This window comes from Myripristis murdjan, chromosome 4, assembly GCF_902150065.1.
Source record: "Myripristis murdjan chromosome 4, fMyrMur1.1, whole genome shotgun sequence".
Classification (NCBI taxonomy): Eukaryota; Metazoa; Chordata; class Actinopteri; order Holocentriformes; family Holocentridae; genus Myripristis; species Myripristis murdjan.
In genome coordinates, this window is record NC_043983.1 from 25,679,624 (window position 1) to 25,705,579 (window position 25,956).

The following is a 25,956-nucleotide window of genomic DNA, read 5'->3' on the forward strand; positions in this document are numbered from 1 at the left end:
TAGTCAAGCGGTAGTATATCTGTGTTGAAAGATGAGAACAACTTTGAAGGTGGGCAGGGCAGGGCAGGTATAGGGGCGTTATGGAGCAATAAGTTGCTTTTGCTGCAAATGGGCTTCCCCAAATCTTTGCTCATGGGTCCCACGCCAGGAGCTCAGCATTGCGGCCCGGTCTCCTGTCCGCTTCTTCTTGGAAACCGCGTCAGAGCGCAGCTGAGAGAGAGGCTTAACATTTCAAAATTCTGGCGGTAGGCTGCAAAGTTTCCACCCTGATAGCACTGTCATGTAGCAGCAGTCAGGAGCAGTGCGCAGCGCTACGGAGCTTCATGTTTGACAGGGTTTAGTTTGCTATAAAGTTGTTGCGCACAGCCTTTTCTCTAATCGACTCACAATTGTAATGCGTCGATGGCTTTTTTCCCCCTGATTAATTTCTTAATTGGGATAATGTTAAAGTAGCAGATGCACTGTGTTATGCTGCAGGTGTTGCAAGAGTGGGGCGAATTTTAATTGGCCTTTGCGTTTGTAAAATTTGTAATTTTTTTTTTTTTTTTTTTTTTTACCGTCAAGTTTTTATTTTAAAAAATCGTTTTGTCAGGTAATTGGTGAAATGTTTTCGTTTTAGGCCTACATTGTAATTTTACCATTTCCAGCAAGTACCTCAACCAAGTCTAAGCAGTTGTATCTCGGCTCCAAATCCTGTTTCAGCCACTGGGCTCTTGCAGCCTGCACAAAGTTTGCTGCAGCAGAAGTGCATCGTGGATTAGAAGTGGGAGCCCGGCGGGATTCATAGATGTCCGCTCAGTTGGAAAGGGGCCTGCAGCTGGAGACAACCGCAGTAAAATCCGAAGTCGCTGAGGGAGAAATTGACGTGACAAGTGGTGACGGATGCGTCGGACGACAGGGCTGCCGCGGGGACGGTGTGGAGAAAAGAGCGGGCCTGTCCCCAGAGCAACAACAGCAGAACCAACGCAAGATGACCCGGAGCCCCAAATGCGCCCGCTGCCGGAACCACGGCGTCGTTTCGTGTCTCAAAGGCCACAAGCGCTTCTGCCGCTGGAGGGACTGCCGCTGCGCCTGCTGCCTGCTGGTCGTGGAGCGGCAGCGCGTCATGGCAGCGCAGGTCGCACTGCGGCGGCAACAGGCGGCCGAGGTGAGCAGAGCGCCAGGTCAGGTCAGTGATGGAGGGGTGAGCAAGTAGAAGGGTAACACATGACCTCCAGTGGGTGATCATGAAATAGCCTGCAAAGCAAAATTAATTACATTTTAGACAAGTATCAATGCGCTTTTCCCCTTAAAAGACCCCAAGATCAGTACTAAGGACTGTAAATGCATCAGTAGGTAGATGAACTCCTCTCAGCTGAGTTTAGATGGGTTTTAGGTGGGTTCAGCCTCTCTCTCTCTCTCTCTCTCTCTCTCACTCAGGGTCAGTTCATACGGACTGGCTGGTCTTTCTATAGCATGTTTCTGACAGAGAAATATCCCACTGTGTGTATGAAATAGTCATTTTTCTCCAGGGATGTAGCTACAACTGGCCAAAGTCAGTCTCCCCACATTTTTACTTGTGAAATGTTCACCCTCTTGCATAGACATGAAACTTTATAACCAAATTCATAGCATTGTAAATCATAGCACAACATCAAAATTATAGCTAAGGGTGCATATGTAACATCTTTAAGGGCTTAAATCTAAATTGTCTGTTATTGAACATTTTACTGTTTTTTTTTTTTTTATATAATATTTATGGTTGTTTGTCCAATTATGATTAGCTATTGGATTACATAATTTGCCCAGTTTTTTTATTTACTACAGAAGTGGTTATATGTATAGAGAGAGAGCAAGAGCGAGAGAGAGAGAGAGAGAGAGAGAGAGAGAGAGAGAGAGAGAGAGAGAGAGAGAGCACTTAAATACTTATTTTAGTTGCTTTTTTTTACTCATTTATTGTATTTATTTCTTGTTTTGGGGAGGTCTCTTAGCCATCTAAAATGTTATTTCTCTGCATTTGTAATTGAAGGCAAAGTTTTGGTCCCTTATTAATAGAATGATTTTATAATTCAGCTTATTCTGATAATATATCTAAATATATTTTTATACTGTGTATGTGAAAAAAAAAATAGTGTCAGTGACAAAAATCTCCCTCTGATAGTGACAAAAGTCTCTTTCTATGCACAATCATAAATCTTTTCTTGAAGGAAAATTAATGGCCTGTCTTTGCCCAGTATATGTATATATTCATTCCTCTAATTACCCTTGGGAGACATGCACAGTGTAACATAATTACGTCTAAATGTCTAATTCCTGTTTCTGTGTTTCTCCCAGGGAAAGAGGGGAGTCAGGTGTGCAGCTCCGTTGCGGAGGACGGCATATCAGCGTTACACCAGAGCAGCCGAGCCAAGTATCCTGGCTAAAAGCATCCTGCAGGGTAGCATTTAATTAACACCTCCTTTCCCATTAACCTATCTCTTCTCTCCCAGACACTGATGGAAAGTTCAGCAGTCAGTTTTTTTTCTTCTTTTCAGTCAGTTTTTATTCAGCAGATCAAATGAAACGCTCCGAGTCAACTTTTTCATTCCACTCTATTGTCTAATGCACGGATGGGGCAGGACAGATTCAGACATTGTTCATGCTTGTGTGCCTGTGGAAGAAAAGATTCCCACAACTGTCACACAACTCCCAAACTAAGTAGCTTGATTTTTTTTTTCTTTTGCCTTACATTTCTGCATTTCTTCCAAATTCCCTGGGAAAAAATAGCGCAAAAATCATCCACAAGTAACACATAAGTTCTTACAGACTATGCAACAGGAAACGTTCACCAATTACACCGTCTGCGTAATGTGCAGTCTGTGGGGCCTTGGTCTGTTTGTGTTTGCATTTTTGGTGTGGTAATTGAAATTATGCAAATGAGCACAACAGAATCACTGTGTGCCTTTACTGGGAGACAACAATTTAAGGGTGCGTTTTCCTTTGAGCAAGAATGACTCACGTATACATACTCTCTCATTCACACACACACACACACAGACACAAACCCTCACACAATTGTGCCCTGTCTTTTGGACACACTCAGATATCCATAAGCATGCATGCATTATAATTGCAAAGTGAGCAAGGCCTGCTTAGGCTCAAACTGGCAGCTTGAGTGTCATTAGCCACACTGAATGCACCTAATTTATCTAAACAAACCCAGTGATTTAAATGGCTGGGTGTCATTGTGGATTCATATATCAACACTAGCCCATTACTGTAATGCATAGTGTGTATTAACACCTGCTGGCCTGCAGTCAAATCCTGCTGGAGCCTTTGTCTTCTTTATAGCCTCCTCATTTTTCCGACTCTCTCAATAGAGCAAAAATGACACTGCTATCCAACTACATAATTAAAATAACAAACAAGCAATAGACATATAAATAACATAATTACAGAATTGGGTGTAACAGTTTCATTATTTATTAATAAATGATCAAATAAATATATGAAAGCAGTATGTTATTTTGTTCTTCCCCTATGCAGGGCTCAAACCAGCCGCGCCTCTGGAGGATGGCGCCTCCTGCTGGTCCAAACAGGCACAGCGCGACCACACGCACCCCTCCTGTCCCTCAATCAGCGCCCGGATGAGGAAGAGGCGAGCCTTCGCAGACAAGGAGCTGGAGAACGTGATGCTGGAGCGAGAGCTGAGGCAGAGAGAGCTGGAGAAAGACCTTTCCTTATCTGCCTCTGCCCTCGTCCCCATGCTTCCCCCTCCGGCCGTGCCTATCTCCTCTAACCCTGGCCTCCACTGCTGCCCTCTTAACAAGGACCCCACTGCCGCGGGGATGTCCGCCTACGTGCCTGTGTATAAATATAAGCCTCTGTACGAGTGCGGCTTTCAATTCTACCAGGAGCTTTTCCACCTGAAGGGCAGGTCTTCAACAGATGGGGGTTATACTCACTTCCTGCCTGTGTCGTGCCGAAACCCAGAGCAAACCAGGGAGGGGGAGGTGCAGAGCAGCTGGAAGGGCCGTGAGAAGAAAGAAGAAGCGCGCACAGAGTTTTTGCATGTACCTTTACCAGTAAACCAACGCTATGACAGTCACTGTAACATGTCAGATGCAGACCGTGAGAAAGCCCCTTTAAAGCAAACAGAATTAATGAGGACAAATGGCGTTCTCACAGTCGCACACTCCATTCTCGGCTCAGATCGGGGCATTCAGGTCGGGCCAGGTGTCAGTACACCCAGCAGGACTTTAAACCCTGAGCCTCTGACAGCTAAGGGCTGGTGTGCAGACTCTCCTGCTGCCCAGGCCAGTCCTCACACCAACTCTGTCAAGAGCCCTCACAGCAACTCAATCAAGGCTCCCACTGTGAGGCCGTTACCTTTCTCCGTAGAGGCTCTGCTGAGGGCGTGAGAGGCAAATGGAAAGCAGCGTGGCACGCTTTGTTTATGTGCAGACTGAGACCGAGTTGATGCAGAAGACATGAATATAAAAAGTGGCTGAACTGCTTGCTGTGTTGCAGGTTGTGACACACCATATCTTCTCTTGACAGGGGTGTGGAAGGCTGCTGTACAGTAGCATTTGGAGAAATATTTAAGAGCCGTCATTGGCAAAAGCAATTTCAGGTCTGTGATTTACAGTGTTTGCAGTGTTTTTTTTTTTCTCCTAAAAATCGTACTTTGTTATATTATAAAAATAATTAAAAGTATAACACTGAGAGATTTACAATATATGTAATTTTGTTGCTTGACGTAATTCCATTTGTATGAACATATTTTGTATGAAAACTACTATATGAGTGTTATCCCCTTTTTTTTTTATAATCCTTTGTCAGCAGTGCAGCAAAAATATACCACACCATTCTGCTTTGACCCTCTCATATCAATCATATTCTATTCTCTCTACCCACAAAAGAAATATACATTCATAAACCAAGGCTGATGAAAAAGTGGAGCTCTGACTGAACGTGTGCCCATTTCTTTTTCCGTTTCAAATCAAAGTATAGATGTGGCTGGTGGGTCTCTGCTCTGCTCTCAGGCATCGCAATGTCAAAACAAACTTGGTGCTGCTCAGAAATCCCCCTTAACTCAAAAGAAAACTAACAGAGAAAGGAACGCAGAGAAGCAGGTGGCTTGCCAAGTCAGACAGTCAGAGAACCATAAACTCACTAAAATCTAAAAACACGGGTTATAGCAGGAGATGGCAGCAAAACATCTTAGTCTGATACTTCTTGATCCTTCCTGCCAAGTGACAGACATTCTGTCAATCTGCACTGTATCGTTTTTACTGTACAACTTCACACCTACTCGTCAGATGGCACAGCATCTAATATTTTATACAGTATCATTTCATCCCACCGACAAGCTGAAAATGGGTAATGTTCGCCAAAGGGAATGGGAGGGTGCCAGCGTTGCCTAGGCGACATTGTTCTTTATTGTATGCCGAGCTTGACGCCGCCTGAGTTTTTTTGTGAACCCGCATTTGATCTATATCCACTTTCTATTTTTTTCTTTCCTTTCTCGTTTCTTGTTCCCCTCTGTAATCTTGAAGAGATGGAGGTCAGATAGTTTTGACAACTCTGGACCGTGTGGCGTCAACACTAAGGTGATAGCACACTGCTCTGTGTCTTTGTTGCCAGTATCTACCAGCATCAAGAAATGCCTTTCTCCCTGCTTTTCTCACCGGCAGACAGAGGGACTGGCACAAAGGAGAATGAGGTTGTAAAGCTGAAAGCACGGCGCGAGTGCCACTGTGTTTTATTGTACACTATCAGCATGGATTTTTACAATATGAAGACCTCTCACAGACAGGGTGCAAATTGCCATTTTCACCATGATAATAAAACGACAAGCATCAATCACAAAGGGGTGATAATGACTTCCGTGAAGAATAACGCAGAGGATGTAAATCAATTTTTCCCTCGCAAAGCTAGGGCAAAGCTCATTTATCCATTTCCCCCATGTTTCACTCCAGAGCGTCTTTAGATGTGGCGTTTGCTGGCTTAATAGATTGCGACCTCACTCTGGAATGCAACTCACGTTCCAGCGTTCTCGTTAAGAGTCGCGTTGGGGACAGACAGATTAGCTATAAACGAGGTAGCGCTTCCACAGTGGGATTGCCGGTGGAGTGCTAGACCTAAAATCCAACGAGCGTGTTCAAAAAAATGTGTGGAAATGCACATACCAAATTCTCAAGTCAAGGAGGGACAAAATACTCATATTTCACCTGTTTATTTGGCTCACACCACAACAGAAAAAGGCTTACGCGTTTCGGCACGGAGCCTTCATCGGAGCGTTAGGTTAGCTATATTGTGCAGTGCTCTTTTGAAAAGGTTTGAATCAGCCCGCTAGTGCTAATTTATTAAAATATTTGGGCCAAGGGAGGGAAGAAGAGAGAGCGGTGCTGGGGCAGGTGGCAGCGGGGGGATGTGGGGAGCGGCTGGGGGTTACTGGACTGGGGCCAGTGCGCTGACAAAGCAGTTGAACAGGTTGAAACATGTTTTTGGATTTGTAACGGCTCTGCGTTCTCTCCCCCGCCCTCTGAATTTCGTCGCCCACCTCTGGCGCTCCCTCTGTTCATTCTCTCCTTATGCCTCATTTCCATTTCAGACGGATTGATTTCTCTCTATATGGGGTTGAGAAGCTTTGCTTTGGCCCCTGCCTGTGATTTCGTTCTTTTTGGTGGGGTGGAGGTGCTTTGTTTTTTTTTTATTATTATTTTTTTTTTTATACAGACCCTATCCAGCAGGGCAAGTGACAGGGAAGATGGGAGAGAGAGAAAGAAAGAGCTGCAGGGAGGGAGGAGGGTGGTGGGTGATGTAGGGAGGGAGATCACATGCAACAAAGACCATGATCCAGAGCCCACAAGGTTTTGAGTACACACGTTCCAGCTCCGAGTCCTCCAGGACGCCTCCACCCTGTTATTTCAAACTCTTTCCCTCGATCCCAGTGATAGCCCAGCTTTGCAGTCTTCATTTTCGCTTCCATGGGCCCATTCCCAGCGTAGCATGAAGCCATCAAACGACAGCTCTACTGTGTTATAGAACTATCTCAAGTAATATTTGTACTAAACTGCAAAATATCTGCCTGAACAAGTCATTTAGTATCACATTAGTCATAGTATCATAGAAAGCATCATAACAGTATCATAGCAAAATCTTGGTTTTCTCAATAGGATGAGCTAATCCCACTTATTTTCCAAGGCTCATCCACTTCTTTTCAGGATTTTATTCAAATGTCATTTTCTTGATACTAATCAATATATATGATCTAGAAAAAAAAAATGAAACCGCATTGGAAAGAGGTGGCAGATTCTTTCCACTTGCTTTAAGAATAAACAGGACTCAGCTGTGATTAAATGACTTGTACCGATGGAGATTTTTTACAGTGTTGTTGCTGTGCCATCTTGTAGTGTTGGACACCGGCTGTGCACAAGGGCAGATTCGCCAGGAGGACAAATTCTCATCCGAGGCAGAATTTCAGATTGCTGTCTAGCCTGGGGTAAAGCGACCGGGCCCCGCTGGTTGTTTGGTGTAATCTAGATATCAGGCTGCTCTCCCCCAGGACAGGTCATCAGCAACATTTAGTATCAGGGTTCATGGGGACAGCCTTTGATCCTCCTGCCAGCTCCTCACATCGCAGAACGAGAGCGGACAGAGGAGCCACTTCGGCTTCTTCCCTCAGTCCTCCTGCGGTTGCTGCTACATAAATTTAATGTTGTTGTTGTCATGGAATTTTTCACACAGTATATAAAACCTGTTTCTTCCTGCTCCCCACACACTGAGTTTGAATATGGAAAAGACATTTCTGCCCGATTCGCTTTGCAGTGATCGTTTGGTTGGCACTCTGCAAAGGAATCTCTAAGAGGAAGAGTTGCCATGGTTATTGCGACTCACAAACCAGATGTATTACACTGGCAAATTCATCATTTTGCTGCATATTTTAGTGGTAGCCGTAATATAATGTGATACTTTATTGATCCAAAACAGCAACCCTACGGCTCAAGGACACCTAAGCAAGGCAAATTCTTGCTGACGGGCATCTTTGTATTCCCTCTACCAATTTTAATTCTATGGTACTTCCCCTAACAGGGTATCAGCAACATTTAGTATCAGGGTTCAGGGCAAAGCATTTGATCTCTCTGCCAACCTGCCACGCACTCTGAATTTTCTCCCCCTCTTTCCCTGCTCTGCAACTGCCCTGCTGCTCTTCGGTGTTTGGTAGCCAAGCTTGACCCAGAAGTCCTGGTATCGAGTTACACTACAGACTTGCAGCCATGCCTGTGAGTGTGTGTGTGTGTGTGTTTGGGTGTATGTTCGTGACATAGTGTGGGTGTCCTGCTCTGCTTTTTGGCCACATGTCAGCAAAGAAAGCATCCTTAGTGCGGCAGCTAACACACGTCTGCAGTGCTCCATGCATTTTATGGATACCAAAAAATGTTCACACCTACATCAAGGAATATTTACATTCAAGCATGTTCTACAATTACAAATTCAACTCCATTTCAAACAATCAATCAATTAAGTAATTTGTATTATTTTTTATTTTAATTAAGGAGCTTCAAAAATGAGGACAACAAGCAGAAGGCAAAGCAAAACAAAACAAAACAAATAAACATGTCTTCCCCATGAACCAAATAGTAACAAAATGCATCATCCTTCTAGGTTTAATCAAAAGGAGTCTGGTGTTGTACAGTAGTGGTTATGGCCTCTCAGAGTTTGAATGTTTTATCTCTTAAAGGAACAGTTCGCTCAAAATACCTGTGAAAGATGTTTTCTGCATGCTGGATGTCTGTGTTATTGTTTCTGCAGAGATTTATGGCTGTGGAGCTTTTAATGTGTTAATTTTTTGATGGTCTGAGCTTCCAGAGTACGATGGCAAAGTGCATCATTCCTGCAAGTCGTTTGGTCAGTGGTGTCTGGGATACTGATAGTGCCTCCATCAGGCAATTGTGTGTATTTTTTTTTTTTTTTTTAAAGGTTGGAATAAATGCATCCTCCCTTTGAAATTAGACCTTTTGATCTGGTTTGAGACATCATGTTTGATAGATAGATGGACACAGCTCAACCCTCAGTGCATAAGATCAAAGCAATTCACACTAGTTAAATGCATCAGTTCAACTGAGTCCAGTAAAGACTGATTCCCAAAACTAATGATGACAATTTCACAGTGGAAAAAAAAGATCCAGCAGTCATAATTAAAAGCTCAACTTTGTTTATCCCTGAAGAAAATTAAATTGAACAAAAAAAATCATGTGCGTTATTAAAAGCATTATTAGACTTGCCATTCTGTGTTATTTATTAAAATACATTGGAGAATGACAGGAAAGAATGGGGTTGGTGAAGCATGCCACAAATGTTATGAGCCTTATTCAAATGCTCAGACCTATATGGCACTTGATGCCTGAGCCTGCTGACACGCCAGGCCGCCTAAACATTATAGTTTAACTCCGTAATATAACATGGGTTTTCAATCAAAACATGGCACCAGCTCTCCATCTTCCTTAAAGTCACAGTGAGAGCCATCAGAGCTAATAGAAACAACAAGGCTTTAATAGAGAACAAGCGTCTGGTCTGGCCTCTGACAGAGACATTCCTAATTGACTGTATTTGGGTTTCAGTCTCACAACCGCCACCCTTCACTTAACAGAAGCCCAAACACATGAGCCCTCAGTTTAAAAGACAGCCCTGTGTGTAACCGAGTCTACCGCGGTCGGACTAGAAATTTCACAGCTTTAAAAACATCTTTGAAACAGAAAGGGTAGAGTTCTCTTCTCTCCCGTACCTCCCCGCTCACCCCCATCCTGTACTGTTTGGGTTTTTCCATACACTGGTGAATGTGTGAGTGTGTGTGTGTATGTGTGTGTGTGTGCATGTGTGGAGCTGTCCTGTCACTATTCCAGCAGCCTTGGGGATGACCAGGCGAACGGCCCTCAGTGCCCGCTGCTGCAGCTGTGTGGCGATCCAGTTACCGTCACATGGTGCCGCTTGGCCGCTGGAGAACTACCTCTGCAATATTAGAAACCAAAGCAGACCACAAGACCACTCTTTCTCTCACCTCTCTCTCTCTCCCTTTTTCTGTCTCTTGCTAGCCCTCTCTCTCCCTTCCCAGCAAACACTTTCCCGTTGAATAGATGTTGATAGAGTGGCCTGCACCAGTGTTGAAATCCCGTGTGCGCGCCGCGCCAAAACGAAAGTTGAGACAGCATTCGTAGTTGACCTCAGCTGCTACCTGCTTTGTTGTTGTGAAATCGGGACCTAAGTGCCTTAATGGACCATAGTAGTCCTATTTTGAATTCTCATCATGATCTTATCTGTCTGTCACAAATACCGTAGCTCCCAGCTGCATAAGTTTACACAGAATATGCTTTGGTAGCTTTGAAGTCACGGCTAACTTACTGCAATTCATTATCATTCATGTTCAAAAAATGTGAAGAACTTGAAAGTTATGCAAAGATAATTCCATGTTGTAAATACTTAGTACTTTTGCTAAATTTATCATAAATCTGTTAAATTAGTGCAGTTGAACTACTTTTTTTTCCCAGGCAAATTCAAATTCTGCCACGGGCTCTCCAGCTTTTCTTGTGAGATGCTGTGATTGACAGCTCGGAGGGCAGAACCAAAATCTATAGTGGAAGCTGACGATTGGCTGAAAGAAAACACGTTCCTTACACACAAACAGGAAGCAGTGGGAATGCTTGATATTCAACCCGGCCTGAATTAAGCCGACACATTTATCATTAACATGCAAATTTAAGTGATTAAATAGAGTAAAACAGTAATTACAGCAAAAGTAGACACAGGCCAAGTATCCACAAGATCAAATAGCCAGACTATAGCATCTTTCAGGTTTCACAGAGCCGTGCTCACATTTTTTAAACATAAATGGAAGTGAGTTACCCTTGAATTCTTAGCTACCGAGGTATGTTCCAAAGCAGCTGAAAATGGTTTTAAAGTTTCAAAATGGTTTGTAATATTAATTTTTTTACCATGAAATTATATTATGATATAGTGGAAATTTTGTGCTCATTTAGATTGATGTTGAACTTTCTCGCTGACATGCTTCCTCAATGCTTTGTAACCTCAATTTCTCTTTTTCTTCTCTCCTGAGATGCACTACACTAATTTGTGATGTGGAACTGAATGAGGAGGACGAGGAGGGAGTGGAACCAGTGGGGAAGTAGTCTTTTTCAAAAGATAGTTATTTAGCAAATATCCTGGTATTAAATTTTACAGTTAAAAAAGACATCTTGACGAAAGCTCCTTGCTACAGTTTGCCCTACATACATGGCCCTATTATAACCTTCACAGCTTTATTCAGGCTTCTCACCTCATGTGTTAGGGCCAGCACATGCCAGGCAAGTTCAGGAACTTTATAGACCAAGGGTGGCAGCAATAACATCATTACAAAAACAGCTCAGTCCCTCCACCCCCTGAGCCATTAGAGCAGTATTTACCCAGCTTGGTTCTGATTTTGTTCTATAGAAAAATCTGGAAACCCAATCCCAAACGATCCCCTTGACCACATTCCCACTCCCGGTAATCCAATCTGCCCCGATGTTATTCGTGTCCTGATCTGTAAACCCTCCCGTATGCTAACATATTGGCACCTTCTTATGAGTGATTGATCATCTCTGAGATCTGATTCATAATGGGAGAGGATAGTGGTGCTTAATGACATATAAAACCATGTTTTGATGTAGGGTTGAGAGAACTTTAAAAATAACAGCTGGCAGAGGCAGGCGGCAGCGCTAGGAGGGAGTCGCTTGCGATCGAGAAAGGTGCGGGCAAGACGAGATGCTGTGATAGAAGAAACTCTGTAGCTCGCGAGAACCTAAAACTGTGATATAAGCTGCCAAGATCAGCAACATGTTTTAAAGTATTTTACTTTCCTTTTTAGTCGAGCAAGATTATGCTCACAGACAAACCCCTCTGCCGTCCCTGTGCCAAAACCAAGAGAGGAAAAAACAGAGAGGGAAAGAGGGATGAAATACAATTGACTCTAATAGCCTTGACAATATAAATAGTGTCAGTAAAAAGCCGCTATTATGCATCTTAGGTTTCGGTGGCGCACGTGTTATGGCCAGGGAACAAAAGGTCTTGTCTATTTCAGGTTTCTGTTTTGACTGGCAGTGGAGTTGATGGGAGATGAGGCGAGGCCCGTCACTGTGTCTGTCTCCCAGCTCGACTCCCCTCACTGCTGGCTGATGAAGAGTTTTCTCTTTGAAATAAAGCACTTCCTCAAATTCAGATGTGTCCTGCTTTTTGACTGACGACCTTGACAGATCCCCCGATCTGTCGCTCTCGTTCCCTCTGAGATGAATGCGGTTTCGCCGACAGATCCTCTCGAGGGAAAAGTATATCAGAAATAGTCTTGTGTTCTATAATGCAACATAATTAAGAGTTCTAAATGCAAAGATCTGTGGGTGCGAGAAACATCTTCAAAATAGGGAATAGAAGATGTTATGACACTTTGGCTCCCCATGTCGCCTCCGCGCTGAATTTCCAATTTCACTACAATCAAAGCTTTTTTTTTGTTTGTTTGTTTGTTCATGCTCCAGTTTACCGGCCCCATCCAGTTTACATGACTCTATAACTCTTGAATTCTGGATCAGAACAATGCACTCAATAAACAGTGACACCACTGTACATACAGCATACGGTAACTAGGACCAGGAAAAGACTATTTCTTACACTCTCGACTGCTCTCAACTACAATTTAAGACTATCCAATTTGTATCTCCCTATGCTCCAGTGAACTGCTCACTTCCAAGGCACATGACGCTATGAATCATGAAACTAACTTCATGGATAGTTGTAATGATGTTGCATAAACAGGGCTTCTAAATAGGGTTCAGTGTAGGGCAAAGCAATTCAAACAAGAAAATGGGTGCAACACATGATGCATTGTGCATGGCACCCTCCCATAAATCTACAATTCCTGGCCTGAAATTTAATGGAAAATTAAGAGGAGGAAGAACGGATGTTCCACGCTGGTGAACAAACACAAAATAAACCAGCAGCAGGATAAATAAATAATAATCTATCTGGAGGAAGTAAGTAAGTGAATACATAAATAAATACATGTATGATACACGCTGCAAATTGAGCAGGTGAGATGAAAAGGTGCAGTGAGGCTTTTCAAGTGGGAGCAGCATGAAATATCTAAAAATAATGAAGATAAGGCAAGGAACAGGAATTGTTATTAGACATGAAAGGCGGTAGTGTGTGAGAAAAAAAAATAGAGCCTGAAAAGTGTGAAAACACACACCAGCAACAAATTCCAAAACCTAAATCACAAAACTGAGTTAAAATATGACAAATACAGGAAATAAGACGTGTTAGTCATTACGTCTATTATTTGCTGTGGCTCTGCTTGCCCGGCCTTTGGATGCTGGTGGAAAATACCGGCAGTTCTTGATACACTTGACCAGTATTGCATCCAATCCCTGAGTAACAAGATTTCAAGGTGGTGGTGATGGTGGTGGTGGTGGTTGTGTGTGTGTGTGTGTGTGTGTGTGTGTGTGTGTGTGTGTGTGTGTGTGAGTGGGCAGGAAGGAGGGAGCAGCTTCTGTCAGAGGAAATGCTGATTTACAACCATGGATCATTTCCACTACTGGAGCTCAAGTAAAGTGTGTGTGTGTGTGTGTGTGTGTGTTTGAGCATGTTTGCACTACACACAGATGTGAGACTACGTCTGTGAGTGTGTGACTTTCACTCTGTCTTACTTACTTGCCTAAACGCATACAAGCACACACACACACACACACACAAAACACACTCCCTTCATAATGCAACCACAGAAGCCACGCAGAAGCTTCCCTCTCTAGAACAATAATGGGAGTTGAGTGCAGTGGAAACAGAAGCTCTTTTTAACCAGCCAGCTCTGTGTCAATATTACTCTTTCCCTCGATGTTCACACACTCAAGTTTGTGTATCTGTTTGCCTCTATGGCACGCATGCATGTGCACGTATCACACACACACACACACACAGAGACATGCACACACATACACACAGAGGATTTCATTTCCCACTGCCATTAAGCTGAAAGCCTCTCTTCTTCCCCCGACATACACCTGGATCTCTACAACCTGCTCTGTTCCTGGCACTACACGCATACACACACACACACACACACACACACACACACGCACACACACACACACCTGACTGCATTTGCTGCTACCCGCTCCAGCCGTTCCTGCACCCATGCCACTGATGTCTTTTTTTCCCCAAAATATTTGCTCTGTAACACAAGCCGTTCTGTCTTGTGTTTTCACTTCAAACAAACCTATTAATCACCTTAATCGCCCTCAATTAACCCCCTGCGCCAGATGCTTGCTCTGCACGTCATACCAGCGACGGCTCGCTCACTCGCTCATGCAGCCACCTCTGCCAAACAGGTGATGAATCACTACCACTCGGCAATCTCCACCACAGGCTAATTCACATAATATCACAGCGCCGGATGACAAAACATTAGCCAGAGGGAAACGGGAAACAGCCACAGGGAGGCCAATGGAAACCAGGCATACAAACAGCACAAAGGCATGCGCCTGAAGCCGTGTGAGTGAGACGTGCGCATGCAGCGTACATGCGCTTGAACGGGAGCATGTGTCTCCACTTGAGGTTTTTAATATCTGCTCATTCTGTTTAGGAGACGGGAGACCCCTGGAGCACAGCAACATGAAACAGACAACAGTGAAGTGTTAAAGAGGAAATAGAGCTGATTTCACCCTCTAAATTATAACAGGCATGCACACTCTTTGAGTGAATGGTGGCCTTCTGGTGGTTCTGTGCTGGAGAGACTGTGAAACCCAGAACCACTAAAGAGCCATTTGGATCAATATGGAGTAGGTATATGGCCTTACTAAAAGTTCTTAATGAGGAACATTAAGAAAGTCAAAAGGATCTTAAAATAGTAATGGTTCTATAAAGCCCCAGATAGTGTGCAAAGCAGTTCAGGATAACCAGCTTTTTTTAGAGATTAGCAATGTTACCCCTGGGGTCAGCTTTTATCCTTGCATTGCCGATTGCTTATTGGGTTACTCACACCAGCTTCGCTGCCAACTGTTTGATATCCAAGATGGAGGTATGTTCCTTTGAACACTTCTTTGCTGGTGGCACTCTTCTGTTACAGCCTTGGAGGAGCTGGATCAAGGCAGGCGATGCCAAGCTTGCTTGTTGACAGCTAGGACAAGCGGAGATTTAATCAGACACGCTTGTAGCAATCGTTAGGTGATATTTGTGTTGGCAGGTGTCGTATTACTTTGGAAAACAAAAAAGGAGAATTAAAAATGCATGGGTAAGGTGCGGGGGCTTATTTTAATGCAGCAGTTATGGCTCAAGATCACAATCGGTGCAGGACACCAGGATATTATACATGGGTATAGGCTAAAGGAACAAAAACCCAATATGTCAATATGGGAACATGAGACTAAACTAAAAGCGATGTAATATCACACACAGCCATTACATGTCACACATCACCTGTTCATTGAGCTCTGTTTTCTTTTTTAAGATCATATATGTTTAGAGCTCTTCTGGGAGCTGCCTAATTCAGCTACACTCTGTTATTGTTGGCTGCTGAGCGGCTTCGCTCACACACTTTCAAGGACACATCAACACTAGATATTACAAGATGAAGAGAGCAATACTTCAAGTAACATTGTAGTCCTACACAAATCATCAAGCAGAGTAGGGAACTGAAGCTGGGTTTACAGGTCCACTCTGAAAATGCTGAATACTTTGCAGAAGCATGTAGAAAACAAATGAATTCGCCTTAATTGCGTCTTCTATTCTCTGATGACATTTGATGACACAGTACAAGACCTTTATCAAGATACTTCACCGGCAGTAGGACATCCCACATATATAATACATACATAAACACAGTTATATATCTTTTATATGACAGGATGGAGGGTCATCACCGGTGGGGATTGAGCTCATTCCCAACACTATTTAGAGAAGTGTCTGCTGTATGTGGCTTCTGTATTTATCATAAACTTTGGAGAAGCTTCACGTCCACTCCCACAATTCTGAGCTGGGATTTGAACCATCCAGCACAACAATCAGACTGCAAATATATGTGGAAGAAAAAAAAAAAAAAAAAAAAAAAAAACCTTGTGGAAAAAGTCAGATTGGCAAAGTCTCTGACACTTAAGTCCAACTCATCTAATGGCTGTGTTGTGGCAACAGGTCTAGCAGAGAGGCTGTGATGACAAATGAATAGCTTGGGCACTGAGGGAATTGTTTATCAAACTAGCAGAGTGTGTGAAAGAGTGTTTGTTTGTGTGCATGCATATAAGAGAGAGAGAGAGAGAGAGAGAGAGAGAGAGAGAGAGAGAGAGAGAAAGAGAGATGAACTGATATCTGACTGGGTCTGTGGGTTGTTAATTTTGGCAGGGACCCAATAAAACTTTACGACAGAGCACATAAGTCGTCACTCCCGGAGCCTTGTTATGAACACACTACAGGTATTAGAGTGGGATTATCTAGGATTTTGGTCCTGAGATGAAATTCAATCCCAAACTAGGGTAAAACTGAAATTTATATGTTATATTTATATGTTCTTTTGATGAAAAGTTTAAGTTATAATTGAAGCAAACATCAAATGCCAGAAGACCAATAATAAAAGAAAAGGAAGAAGAAGAAAAAGAAGAAGAAGAAGAAGAAGAGGAAGAAGAAGAAGGTGATGATGACGATGATGACAAAAAGATCGAAGAGAAAAAGGAGAAGAAGAAGAAGAAGAATCCCTGATCCATGTAACTGTCAAGACTACAACAGTAACTCCCAGGCAAACGAGAAGTTAGTTGTAAACACACTCTCAGCATCAGACAATAAAATCACCCAAGCTGAGTGTGTTTTTTTCTGAGCCACTGAGAAAGAGATTGTTTTGGAGAATGAAATGTTCACACCGCTGAAATGCACCCAAATGCCAATCTCTTACTTATTCGCCTGTTTTAAAAATGTGGCTTGCACACTCGATTTTGCAGTAGATACCATAATACTGTCAGACTGTCTGGACATCCTAAAGTTCATGTAAATGAGGTTACCCTCTGTATAACATTGTGGTTTAATCACAGAGGCTTGGGACTATGATGGTTAAACACGTGTCCAGGGTTTATGGAAATGCGATATCTATATCCTCCAACTAGGGCATCTGTAGTTTAAACCTCCATGGGCCTCGTTACAAGGTCAAGGTCAGTTTAGGCCATGTTCAGATGTATCCTCCAACATCTGCATTTTCATGCTTGTTGCAGTGTCTCAAGCCTGATGGTTCAGAATGGTCTTAGTTTTAATCCCAGTTGGGTTAGACCTTGGTGCTGTGTTTTTCATTTACAATACATTAATTGATAATACTAATAATAGACAAACTATTGCTACTACTACTAATACCAATAGTAATAATAATGATAATAAATTGCTTATTGGTAGTGTTTTAATTAGTTTTTATTATGTTTATTGTTTTTATTTTTTATTGTTGTTTACTATTGCTGCTGGTGTCGACGGGAGGCAAGACCTAAGATTTTTGCTCTTTCTTATATGTAATATGATGAAGATGCAATAAAGTGAATCTGAATCTGAATCTTATGCTTCAAGTCCTGCAGGTTCATTCTGAATTTGAAAAATCTGCTTTCATTTTTTGTGTGTGAACAAGGAATTATCTCCAACACATCCTCGAGATCATGACTCTCACAACCCCTGGACAATTCAAGACTATGATCTCAAACTTCACCTGAGTGTGTGAGTATTTTTCTCTTTTGAATTGATTAATTTTGAGTGTTTCTCTGTATCTTGATGTCATTGTAAATGCAGGGAACCTCAGTGATTTTCATAAAGGCTTTAACAAATTTCATTTCATAGTCCGAGGCCATGATTCTCTGTAGGAAAAAGGTGGTTTGCCCCTCCAAGTTGGGATTGAGTTAAAGCACCAAGTGGAGAAGTAAAGGTATCTCAGGGTCTTGTTCACAAGTAAGGGTAAACTCAGAGGGGAAACTGACTGACAGATCATGGCAGAGGCTGCAGTTATGTCTTTATACCAGACTGAAGGCAAAGCTCTCACTCTACTGGTGGATCTGCTCTCCAAATTTCACCAGAGCTTTAAGTAGTGACCAAAATGAGATTGTGAATACATGTGGGTGAGATGAGCTTCCCTCACAGGACGTGTGGGTTCACCCTTTGGGATCAGGTTAGGGACGCAGACATCTGGGAGGAGCTTGGAGCAGAGCCGCTGCTCCTCCACATTGAAAGGAGAGGTTTTTAGGTGGTTTGGGCACAGGATGCCACCCAGGTGCTTCCCTGTGGAGATCATCTGGGCACGTCCAACTGGAAGGAGACCCTGGAGACGACACTGAAGGGATTACATGTCCCAGCTGGCCTGGCAAATGCTCGGGGTCCCCATGCGGAGCTGGTGGATGTCGTCCGGGAAAAAAGATGTCCGGGCTGCCCTCCTCAGCCTGCTACCATGGCAACCTGGACTCGGATAATCTGCAGATAATTGGTGGATGGATAGAATTTAACTTCACTGTCACACTATGAGCTTGTAATTAAAAAAGTTCTGTGTGGGTGGACTGCAGCTCTGAGATACTGAGCATCAAAGATTTGACATCTTAACTGGCAAAATTATCATGTACATTCTATTTTTTTATATTTAACAAGCATGAAGTCACTTTCAAAGATCATGAATATATTGACACTTACATTTTGTTATGAATGAAAACAGAATTTTATATTTTGAAGCTCCCACAGTTCTGCCTTGTGATGTCCATGACATGTTTATTCACCCGTTGTGTTCTGGCTTTTTTTCCCCCGCGGATCAGTTTCTAATCTGTGACGACTTTTTATTTCTTTCTTATTTTGCTATGTTCTTTTATTTTCACATTTGTAAGGCACCATGAACTGCCAATGTGTTTGAATTGTGCCATGTAAATAAATGTGCTTGCTTGCCCTGACTCTCCTCATTAATAACTGCAAATGGGCAGAATTATTTTTCTTGAAAAACATTTCTGATGACTATTTTTAAAACTGAAGGCATGGTAACACTGCAGGTACTTGACGCTGCCTGTGCAAGGGGTACATATTCCAAAAATTACAAATGTTCTACCAAGTGAACTGTTGCTTTAAACCTGGGGTGCTGCTCCGAATGGACTCAAGTCTATGAGCAATCAAAACTGATGTGAATTTAAGGTGGCCAAAATTGCCCTGAAATTACCTTGTGTGGTCACCACTATTTTCTAACGATCCATCAAGCTAATGTGCTGGCCAGAAAAAGACCCACTGCAAAGCTTAAGTCGTCACAGATTATAAAGCTATCCGCAGACAGTGGCTACACTGTTAAAGGGAGAGAAACACAGATGCCCCTTTTCCACCAGAAAAAACCTGGTGCTAGTTCGGAGCTGGTGCTAGAGCCGGTGCTTAACTGGTGCCAACGAAGAACCGGTTTGCTTTTCCACCGGCCAAGAGCAAAGTGGAGCCAAGTCAGAGCCACGTCATGACGTCTTCGGAAAACGTAATGACGGGTGCGCGAGACGCCCGCTCAGAATCACAATAACCATCATGAATGAATGAATGAATGAATGATACTTTATTAATCCGCTGCAGGAAATTACATTGTCACGGCAGCTTCATCACGTCAACACACATAAAACTGCACACTCATACAATACAGTGGCTGCAGTGTTTCTGTCTCTGTCCGCCCGTCCTGTCCTGAAGCCGCTGAAACTGATCGTGTTCGTGAGCCGCGTCTCAGTCAAGCATATAATGCTGCTTTCCCGATACAGTTTCTGGCCCCGGGTGGAGCAGGATCTGGATTTATTAGCGATGCAAATACTGCGTGTGTCTTTACAAGCCTACGTTTCAATACAGAGGCGAAAAACACAATTATTGCCGGCTACCTGTCGGATTCGTGATCGGAACGAATGACAGCGATGTTAAGTTATAAAACGGGTGCTTCTCATCCTTAAATGTAATTTGCCGAGCCGCGTTCCATGCCGCTGTAAAATCAGTATAACCCACGGCTTCTCGGGGATTATTGTTTATGTTTATAGCGTTCGCAGTTCCTGTTTTGTTTTGTAACCCCGCCCACCAATGACGCGGTGGGCCGCGTCATCGGTTCTTTCTCTGGCTCCTGTTTAGCCCCTGCTCGGAGTCGGTGCTTGCCTAGCACCAGTTTGGAACCAGTTTGGCACCAGTTTGGCCCCAGCTCGGGCGGTGGAAAACCAAAAAACTGGTGCTAAGTCAGGCACCGGCTCCGAACCAGCCCTGGTGGAAAAGGGGTAAGAGAGAAACAAAGAGGCAGAGAGACAGCAGACTGAGGGAGAGAGCAGTGGAAGGATTTACTCGCGTCTCTCCGTGCTACATAACCAGTCATTACAGTGGGGAATGAAGGCTTGGGGGGCCCCTGACCATCATTTATCAATCATCGCAGCAGAAGGGAAAACCCTTCCTTCCCTCTGTGAGTTTTCACTCAGTGTAGTTAAGTTCTCAAGCACTCAATCACTGCCCTATAGTGAGTCTCCGACACCAGAGCGAGAGTGAGCAGTGAATGAATGAACGGCAGGAATTAGGTTGCCGTTAACGCACCGAGCCAAATCACTGACAGACAAATGAGAAAACACAGCGATGACGGTGCTGACAAATGGGGCTACTTTCCCCTCAGAAAATGAGGGAGTATTATAGTTTGTGGATGGATGAGTGACAAAAATAGGCCTGACGTTAACAAGTCCTGTTTAACTTTGAAGGGGTTCACGCAACAGTGAAATGACCTGCGCTGAGGATTGGTGGCGATTATATTGCACCTAAATGGAGGTTTTGAGAATGCTGGGAGAGTAAATGTTGTACTATCGGATCAACTTTCAGAGCATTTTTCATTTCAGATCATTTTTCTTATGACTAACGGGACGTGACTGTGCTGTGATACGCTGCGCAGGTCATCAGCGGCTCCATTTGATATAATCAGGCCAGGCATTCTGCATTCGAAGAGAGTTTCAGCTATTATAGCGTTGACTCTTAGAAGTAAGTGCTAAAATGCACTGGAAAAAAAAGCACATAATCACTCCCCAGATATTTAAAACATACTCGAAAATAGAACAGGTATTGACTGGGAAACGATGAATTAATCATAACCTGTGCATGCTTTTCACAGGTACTCAAAATGTCAGCTCACATACACGGTGTGTGTGTGTGTATGTGTGTGTGTGTGTGTGTGAAAGGGAAAATGAGGGAGAGTAAGAGAGACAGGAAAAGAGCGAGTAAGAGAAAGGAGGCAGACAGTTTGTAGACAGAGAGACAAGAGAGAAAAAGCCGACAGACAGAAATAAAGAGAATGGAGACAGCAAGGCTGCTGATTGTCAGACTGCGTGTCAGGCCTGACGCCTCCACCCCCCACCCCCTCCTTTTTCCTTTCTCTTACTCTTCCCAACATCACTCCCCAATCTAAATCTCAGACACATCACTGCTTCATGCCAATCTACCCCCCTCTCTTCTTTAGGGAAGTAGAGTGCTTGTACCATTATCTCTGGGTGAAACCAAAGAAAGAAATAATGATCTTCATTTAATGTTTTCAAGGTGAAATCCATGATGGGTTTACTGAACATATTGTATTTTAATATATTTTATATTGTATCTATTGTATCTTAATATATTTTACAATATCCATGCATAAAGGGGAGTATAGTTTTGCTACTCTCCATACGCTCTGCCATTAAGAAATGTCCAAAGTATCGCTCATGTTGTTGGGGTGCACCTGTCCTGACTGACAGTGCAATCTGAGATTACAGTGTATTCTCAGATACACACAGATACAGATTACCTTTGCAGAGAATAATCTTTGGACAGCCTGAGTGAAATACACAGTGCCAGCAGCATTGATGATGTGACCCACTGTCACATCAACATACGTATTTATGTCCATGACATCATCCTATGCTATTTTACCCTCAATATATCAGTAATGAAGATATTTGTGGATATTCAACCCAGTAGATTTAATGCATCACCACTAATCCAGTCGTTGGACTGTCAATGAAATTTGGTGAAGTTATAGTGGTGAGAAAATCTCTGTGTGCTGGAATTGTTTTGGCTGCTGAGTGATGCTAGTTTATTGACCATTTTATCAGAAATCATTGGGAACTATTGATATCTCATTCAAAGGTCTGTAGTGATAGTTGCTGACGTGGGTTTTCTGAGTAGGTGTGTAGGAAGAAGTGGGTATACTTCCCTATATATTTGACTAACTATTTGGTTGACGTAAGTGAATAAATTGCCAGAAAAAGAAGCAGGTGTACTCTGTACACCTGCGTAGATCCCCCACAACACCACTGCTGATAGAAGAAACAACTTTTAAACGCAGCTGCAGGTCAAACTTTTATTCTGCTCTGCTTTGTTTAACACAGCAATGCTTGGCTTATCATCGGTAAGAGAATCAGTTTATAAGAAAGACAGAAAACTGAACTGATTCCAGTTACAGAGAGAAACTAGAGGAATGCACTCAGTAGAGTACAGATCTCCACCGGGCGTAGCTCTTGTTGTCTGGTACTTGGACAAACCACACATTTTTTGTCTACCAGGAAAAGGGACAATATGGAGGCATTGTCTGCATATCTCTCAGCTGAGGAGTTAGCACTCAAATGCGGTTTAAAACAGGTTTTTCATAGGTTTTGAATCAGCACAACCACAAAAGATCTTTGATCATACAGTAAGAACTGTGCACAAAAAATATGAGACTGATAGGTCCAGGAGTATTGAGATTAACTGCAGACAGACATGCATACATACAAACACATACACAGACAGACACACACTTCCAAACACAATATCCCCTCCAGGCTACCACTTGGCAGAGATAACAACGAAAAGGAAAAAAAAACAAAACAAACAAAGACGAGACAAACACAAGATTACACAATCTTGGATCTTTGCACAATATAATTCTCTATGGTTCAAAGAAATACATGTTGTTGGTTGCTTGGTGCCAATCTAGCTGCTTGTTTGTATGAGGCTGATGCTATCCCCCTCTCTGTGCGTGAATCTGTACTACATCTGTCTGTAGGCTCACAGTTAGCGGGAGATTTGCTCAAAGCTGGTGAGAAGGAGGAGGGCAGATAAAAAGTTATTTTCCTTTTCCTTTTCCTTACATTTGTCAGTTAACAATACCGTTGTTCCTCTCAGAAGACGGATGCTACTGGCCCTCATTCTCTCATTAAAGTAATAATATGATATTTTCATATGTTGTATGTTTGTTTTGCTGCTGTCTGATGCCAGTATTACACAATAGTAATTCAACCTCTTTCCTTTTTTTTTTTTTTGAAAGCTTCTACATTTGTGGTTCTACACCTGGTGTCAGGTAGGTGGTTTCTAGGGGAAAAATCCTCTGCTGCACAGGAAGTGATGCATTTTATGTCCCCAGCAGCAGCAACAGCAGTATTCCTGGAGTAAACAGAGGAAGAACTGGCGAGTTTTTGTGAGCAGGGGTAGCCAGGATGGTTGAAAAGACAAAGAAAAGAGCGCCACCTACAGAAAGTCAAACTTCATCTAGGACGTCACAGTAATTTGACACGTTTTTTTTTTTTTTTTTTTTTTTTGAATGAGGCCACGGAGGCCATGTAGCTATTAGTGACTCATGAATGCAAGATTGTATGTTGTGTGTTGTTGTAATGCAACCCCCCCCCCCCACCCTCCCACCACCACACACACACACACACACACACACACTTGCACAGAGCACACAATATTCAAACACAAGTGTACCTATACAGATACGCAAACATAAATTCGCCCAGGTAGACACACTTGCACATACACGCATACAGCGAAGTTACTGTTTCCCTTCATACTCACACACACACACACACACACACTGCGTCTGTGTCCAGGTGTGTCAACAGGTGCACATTCATTTGGTTGTGCTGTGTGGATGACAGTGCATGTGTGTGTGTGTGTGTGTGCGTGTTTGTGGGGTGTGCAGAGGGATGACAGGTATAATTACTCTAATTAATGAACCTGCTCCATTAGGAATACCTCATGTTGTCTCGCCACCCTCCGCCATTCAGTCCAAATATAACCCCAAATAACTAATCACACCTCACTAAGCAGGGATACTAATCGACGCAAAGAGTTGTGTGTGTGTGTGTGTGTGTGTGTGTGCCTGTTTGCCTGCAAATGAAGTTCATGTGTGCATAATCTGTATATAGGTGCACATGTAAGTTTTTTTTTTTTTTTTGTATATCTGGGTCTGCATGTCAGCATCTGTCTGTTTATAACTGAGTCTGACTGTGTGTGTGTGTGTGTGTGTGTGTGTGCATGTGTGACATATATCTAGGAGTGACTGTCCCCATTGGTGACTGTCCAACATCTGTCATTTTGGAGTGCATTGCAGCATTCAGTAGGGAATGGATGGTAATCCACATGGGACAAATTAGGACAGTAAAAAAAAAAGAAAAAAAAAATAGCCTGGGGTGTGTATGTGTGTGTGTAGTCGAGGGGAGGATGAAAACAGCTCTGCTAAAATGTGCTCGTGAGCCATATGCTAATAAAGTTTAGCATGAGTTTTCTTTTTCAACATTTTATGTGCCTTGGATTCAACACTGACCGCTCACTTTGTTGTCCCCCGGGGAGAAATTCACTCTGGATACATTACTGCTGCCCCAAATCAGTGCAACACAAAATACTGCAACACAATGTAAATACAATGTAACACAATACGGACCACCTGTGATGCACCCTTCAAATGATGTTTTTTTCAGTTTTTCTTGGTCTAATTATGGCAGAGTAATTTATGTTTTTGTGTGGGATTATTTTTTATAACCCAAGTTTTTCAGTCCAACTCAAACATTTCGCTCTTAAGTTTTGGGACTGCTGTTTTGGTTAGATGTGTGAAACTCGAGGGCTGCTTCATACTTGATCGAATACCAAACTATGTACCGCAGTATATTTGCACCAGTTGTTAAGAGATGTCTTGTTTTCTATCACATGCTTGAGAAAACCAATGAAACATGGTTTATAAATCTCTTTTGTCATTATGTTTTGCTAGTTTTTATTATTATTATTGTTAGTAGTAGTAGTAGTAGTAGTAGTAATAGTAGTAGGTATTATGATTTTGTTGGACTGACAGCTGTTGAGGTAAAACTCATTTTTAGTTTGATATCCAATAGTTCTCTATATGGAACAGTGAAACTGGAATGTTCTGTTTGCATGTGTGTGTGTGTGTGTGTGTGTGTGTGTGTCTGTGTGTGTGTGTGTGTCATTTGTACATGGACCGAGGTTCTCAATTCACTCTTGTGGCTTGAACTCACCATGTCTGTGAGAACATACACTCCACACACACACACACACACACACACACACACATCCAGAGGGGATGAGTTGGAGAGCTCTCCGGAGAGAGTCAGACAGAGATGTCTTCTCTGGGGACACAAACCCAGCAAGCTGTCGCATAACTGAACTGAAGTTGTTACTGGGCAGACAAGCAATGTCAGGCTAAATAAAATGAAAGAAAATAAAATGAAATAACCTTTGAACAAATTTGAGATCCTCAGTTCTGCTCAGACTTTGAAATGTGCTTGCACTAACAAATGCAAGTGAGTCATCGCTCATTATGTCCCTGCATGGCAGGAAAAAAAAAAAAAAAAAAACACTTTGAAGCCACACACATCAGTTTCAAAGTGAACACGGGGCGATCGCTAGGTTGATTTGCTGCTTCTTTTGTCAGAACAGGTTAATGATGCAAATTGAGTTTCACTCAGCTGAACCAGGCTGACATCACAAAATGAGCCTCATTCTGAAGTTGGACACTTTGACAAATTGATCGCCACTATTGAAGATATCAGCTGTCTTCATTACTTTGCTAATTTTAGAGGATAGATTTCTGTCTGTCATCTTTTGTCGTCCATATTTTGTGCCCAAACACCAGATAATATTCTTCTACCAGAAGGGATACTTGCTTTTCTTTTTCTTTTTTTCTTTTTTTTTTGGTTTTGTTTTTTTGTA

At 42.8% G+C, this 25,956-nt stretch overlaps 1 protein-coding gene across 2 annotated transcripts; it reads left to right on the top strand.

Annotated features, from left to right (window-relative positions):
- Nucleotides 1-580: 580 nt before the first annotated feature.
- On the top strand, nt 581-4,688 carry dmrt2b (doublesex and mab-3 related transcription factor 2b). Of its 2 annotated transcripts, none has more exons than XM_030049848.1 (3): nt 581-1,168; nt 2,314-2,416; nt 3,505-4,688. In XM_030049848.1, exons 1-3 carry the CDS (start codon nt 788-790, stop codon nt 4,377-4,379), a joined length of 1,359 nt encoding a protein of 452 aa, XP_029905708.1. In that variant the 5' UTR covers nt 581-787; the 3' UTR covers nt 4,380-4,688. The 2 variants fall into 2 exon arrangements, with proteins under 2 accessions (XP_029905708.1, XP_029905710.1); XM_030049850.1 differs by having other exon boundaries at nt 581-1,147.
- The last annotated feature ends 21,268 nt before the right edge of the window (nt 4,689-25,956 follow it).

Excerpts from the sequence above, each read along its gene's own strand:
- dmrt2b (XM_030049848.1), top strand. The coding sequence starts at position 788 with ATGTCCGCTCAGTTGGAAAGGGGCCTGCAGCTGGAGACAACCGCAGTA. Across the intron at positions 1,169-2,313 it reads TGAGCAGAGCGCCAGGTCAG|GGAAAGAGGGGAGTCAGGTG; the intron begins GTCAGTGATGGA and ends TGTTTCTCCCAG. Across the intron at positions 2,417-3,504 it reads GGCTAAAAGCATCCTGCAGG|GGCTCAAACCAGCCGCGCCT; the intron begins GTAGCATTTAAT and ends TCCCCTATGCAG.